Below are 4877 nucleotides of genomic sequence, written 5' to 3' on the forward strand. Positions count from 1 at the left end.
ACTAATAGAATAAGGCAATCTTTTCTCAGTTCCAGCATATCCGACAACCTCAAATGTCTAATCCGTGAGGGACATACTCATTTATTCTATCATGTACGTTTATTTGGACACAATTATGTGAAGAGGGACCCCGACAGCCGCCGCCCCCCTCCCCCAACCGGCCGCTTCTCTTTTGCTACATGCAAAATTTATATTTTCTTCACAAATACTGTCTCTATTTAGTGAAAGAATTTCTATGAAAAGCGCGTTATTTGAATGACAAGAGTATCAAATGTAAATTTATACTCAAAGAATGTAAATGTTTTGTTTAAAAATTATTTGCTTTGCTTGTAAGCCAAAAGCTGCATGTCTTGATACATATTTTCTTTAGACGAAATAGAGGTTATTTTGAATAATTATTTTCTGGAATTTGCTTCATTGAACGAAATTGCTATTGGTCACTGAAATATATCTTTGTACATGTATTGTAAATGTACATTTTAGAAAATGTATACAAATTAAAATTACTGGTTTTAGGCATATCGTGTAACCGACACATATTATATTCTCTGGCAAAACTTATCCCTGCATAGGTCTCTCAAATTCTATCTGTATGAACTGGTGTTCAAAATACGAATGATTTTAGTAGGTAAGGAAACCCTACTTAAGATGTTCCTAAGTTACCGTCTTAAGATGTGTCCCTAGGTGATCTTAGGATGTTTTTAACTCTTTTCCTAAGTTATCTCTTAGGAATACACTCAGGGTCATATCTTAGGAAAGTTTCGGAAATATGCCTGCTGATCAAGTCAGTTTTAAGAATATTTCAAAAAAGGAATCCGCTTAAATGAAACTGATCAAGGAGGTTTTAAAAATTTATATTGAAAAAAAACCCACATCTTTTGAAATTTCACCGCAATTTCAGTCCTGAATAAATTTAAACCAGATAATCGACCAGCCATTGACACAGTTTTTACGCTTAAATGCTTTTTTAATGTAACCACAAACAATAAAAAAGAAACTATAAACCTATATTGATGCACATGTTGCACGGAGCATAGAAAAAAAGATAAAATTATATGCATTATATATACTATAAAGGACTATAATCCAGTTATAATTATTGGTTTCACTAATTTGGTTTTTTTTTTTTAGATTTTCTTTTGATGTACCGGCCATGTGGTATGCTCGTGATCATGAAGAAAGGTCGTTTAAATCTATAAATAGAGAGGAAAAAAACTGTTACGTACAAAGCACTTCTTGTTTATACTGGCTGGATGTTACACGTGCGCCCCGGCAACAGTTATATTTCTTTGATTCGGAACTCTTTTGTACATCGAAGGGGTAAACAGGGGCCGGGGTAAGTGTTTATATAGGCTAGCAAATGCATTTTAAAAATATCTCAGGTTTTAATAATTTCAACAACTTCAAAAATTTCATCAAAAGAAAACAAAAAGATGCCTGTTAGTGATTAAGAAAAATCATAGTTGTTATTATATATGGAGGAAACTGTCCACTCTTACTAACTTAAGAAAGTAAAGTAGTGTTTTTCATCGGCTTCTGATATTCTTTCAGTGCATATGTAAAATGCATAACATTTATAGGGGCCTACAACTGACGACCGTGAAAGAAGAAAAAAATAGGTCACCCTACATGCCATGCAATGAATTCATGACAATGACAACCGTTATAAATAAACACTTTATTCACAGTGCCAAATGTCTGTAGTTTATGTTACAGACGTCAGTAGTATAATACTCTGTTCCCACAAGATATTGGTTTTAGAACATTCTTTGAATGACAAACACATGTTCACTATAAACTAGCCGAAACTAGATTTTTCTAAATTTCCATTTACCACAGAAACACTTTTAAGTTGACACAACACATACACACGTTTACATATGCTTCTCACATATTATGAATATTGTATATCACGTAAAAATGTAATTTGACTTGAACATGTTTTTTTTTTATCTAGAACAGTTAGGAACTGAATATCGCAGTCCTTTCCTATGTAAAAATTTACATATTTTCCGAACTTGCAGTGCCCCCCCCCCCCCCGCCCGCCCCCGAATTGTTTATTTATTTTAAAATATTTGCAATAATGGTTTGCAATTGTCAAAAGGCTTAAACGTTTATAAAGACTTTAAACTTCATAAGCAACAGACACCTTTTTTTAAAATGTTGTAAAAAAATCAGAGGTTACAATAAACATTTAAAGAGATCGTATTACTATTTTAGTTCGAGGATATGCAGACACAGAGCATCTGGTTAAACAAACCCATTTTAAATATATAATTTTTCCACGTTACCTCAGTTTAGTTGGATGATCTAGGTCTCCTTTTAACGAGGCCTTTGGAGTTAGTAACAGTTGTTTAAAGAGAGAATTTTCAACATCATACAACATTGATAAATTAAAAAAAATACCAACAAAGCACTAAATCATGTTAGTTTATCAATATTATATGTACTGTGATTGTTTTGTACTAGGTATTAAAATACAATTTTTTCCCGAAAATGGATGCCAGAAACGTAAGATGTTGTCTGTGCTGGTTTACCTGCCTGGCTGCTTTAAATTTCCTGGTCGCCCTTTTGATTGCATACAGAACTCTTACCGGTAAGCCTCGTCAAGTTCAAAGCAATGTTTTATTGTTAAATAAATGACGAATTCAATAAAAGCTATGTGAAGTTCAAAGGTTTAATTCTTCAAAATAAATGACTAGTTTAATCACTGCGCGATCAAATTAAAGTTGCTTGATCGTTCTTTCGACTTGAACCTGTAGGCGAGTGTGAACGAGAGGTGTGCCATGAACACGGAACATGCCTGACGAACAAAGACGGTTACCGATGCCAGTGTGACCCCGGCTTTGGAGGGGACCAGTGCGAGTTCAGTGAGTAGTAGCAGTAGTAGAAGTCTGTAAAAATTACAAAAGATACATTGACAGTCAATGGATCTTCTGTAATGTTTACTGCTGGTCCGGTGTAGACATCAACAGAGAGTGCATCAAAGCACTGTGGGTTTTTGTTGATGTTTTATTATATAATTATATTACATGCACATGTTTGTATGGCCTGTTCTTATGCATCATCAGTGACAATGAATATTTGTATTACACGCACGCGTTTACTTTCCTCTCAGAGATGGAGTGTGCTTGTAATAAACACAACATTTTCTGCTTACTTAAAGTTGTTTTGTGCTTTTATGTTGTGAAATTTCAGCCATGTTGAAAATATTGAAGGGTGGCAATAAATTATACAAACAACTATAGTTGAAATAATTTTACATTTTTTTTTTAAATCAGACATGACGTTAGCTTATGTACCACCTGTGATGAATCCGGATGAAACCTTAAATGTGGTGACCTATGACCCCAAGTCAAATGGCTCAGCGGTTGTCATACAAACGACGCCCTCCAAAACCACAGACTCACCGGAAGTTCAACAAAAGAGTATGAGGGACCCTGGTTTCACTTCCGCTTATTGGACCTTTATCATTCTCTATGCAATCATTAGTACATCGATTTTCCTGCTAGCATTCCTCGCTCTCAATTACTTCAGTAAGTTGAAACATCAATGAATTTGACATATTTAGAATATGAACCTCTCACAGAGAGAGAGAGAGAGAGAGAGAGAGAGAGAGAGAGAGAGAGAGAGATATTTACATGACACGTAATAACTACAAGTATTACCATTCAGAGAGAAAATTGTCAAAGGACTTCAAAGGAAAGGAGTACTACGGAATTCAGTTCAAACCTGAGGCAGATGAGGATTTGGAAGGTAATAACGACAGCATTGTTAAGTTGATGTTTTGATCTAAATGTCTGTAGGTTTAATTTCCTTCAATATAAACTTAATGCAATTTTTTATCTTATTTTATTCGTTATATTTTAAAGGTCAGAGGGAACTGGTGGCTGGTGTAATCGGCTAGGATGCTTTGACTTACAATCTGACTCGCCAAACTTCAAACCAAGTCGCACCTGTTGCAAATGTGCCATTTTAACTGCGTCATAATATTGATTTCTCTTGAATGTTCCTAGGTTTTTTCAAGTTTAAACGTTTACTTGTACATGGATGGTGTGTTGTATAGAAATTATTAGTATTCAGTGATTTTTTGTGTGTTAAAACATGCAATCAAGCATGAGTACAATGTTTTAAATGTTGAATGAGATTCCAGTTTGTGCCATATACATGCATGTATGATATAAGTTACATTCACGTTGTGTTTCTAAGATATTACAACGGTGAATAGTTTGTATCATTGTCTTTGTTTCAGTTTGAAGTGGATTATATTTCAAGTACATGAACAAACATGCGCACAATTTGGATTTTTTTCCAAACATTTGTGATGTGTCAGTGCATTCCTTTTCACAACGAAGTTAAGCTTCATTCACGCGAAAATAACGCGATTGATAAACTAAGTTGACATATTATTTGATATATTACACATGTAGACTAAACTTTTCTAAATAACATTTCTTAAATTATTTTTGCTGAGTGAGCTTGCAGTATGTGATTTGTATGAAGATATTGGCTACTGAATATATAAAGTAAAATCTATGCATGCAATTTACAGCAAATGTGCATAATTATACTTGTATCAGCATTTTTAGCAAACTTAGTGTAACTAGTTTGTTAGAATTAAGGTAGATTTTTTACGATTTACATGTGAAAAGAATCTCACGATGAACTGTATATAATGCTCACTACTGAAAATGTTTCCAACCATTGAAACAATGTAGGGCAGATATTCTAATCAGGGGAGGCAACTGACAGAAGTCTCAACCGTTTGCGTTCTTTACAAATTGTATGTATTTCACTTTATGCTTTTTTTTCAATTTAATAAACTGATTTATCAAAGACATTTACTTTTTTTATTAAATACGGAATACTATATTTCA

General features: G+C 33.8%; 1 protein-coding gene across 1 annotated transcript; it reads left to right on the forward strand.

Annotated features, from left to right (window-relative positions):
• The first annotated feature begins 1188 nt into the window (after window positions 1-1188).
• On the forward strand, window positions 1189-4418 carry LOC128176792 (uncharacterized). The gene is made up of 6 exons (XM_052843331.1): window positions 1189-1336; window positions 2470-2596; window positions 2763-2870; window positions 3282-3536; window positions 3676-3756; window positions 3873-4418. The coding sequence occupies exons 2-6, from the start codon at window positions 2497-2499 to the stop codon at window positions 3905-3907; spliced, it is 579 nt and encodes a 192-aa protein (XP_052699291.1). The 5' UTR covers window positions 1189-1336; window positions 2470-2496; the 3' UTR covers window positions 3908-4418.
• Window positions 4419-4877: the final 459 nt, after the last annotated feature.

This window comes from Crassostrea angulata, chromosome 3 (genome assembly GCF_025612915.1).
Source record: "Crassostrea angulata isolate pt1a10 chromosome 3, ASM2561291v2, whole genome shotgun sequence".
NCBI lineage: Eukaryota > Metazoa > Mollusca > Bivalvia > Ostreida > Ostreidae > Magallana > Magallana angulata.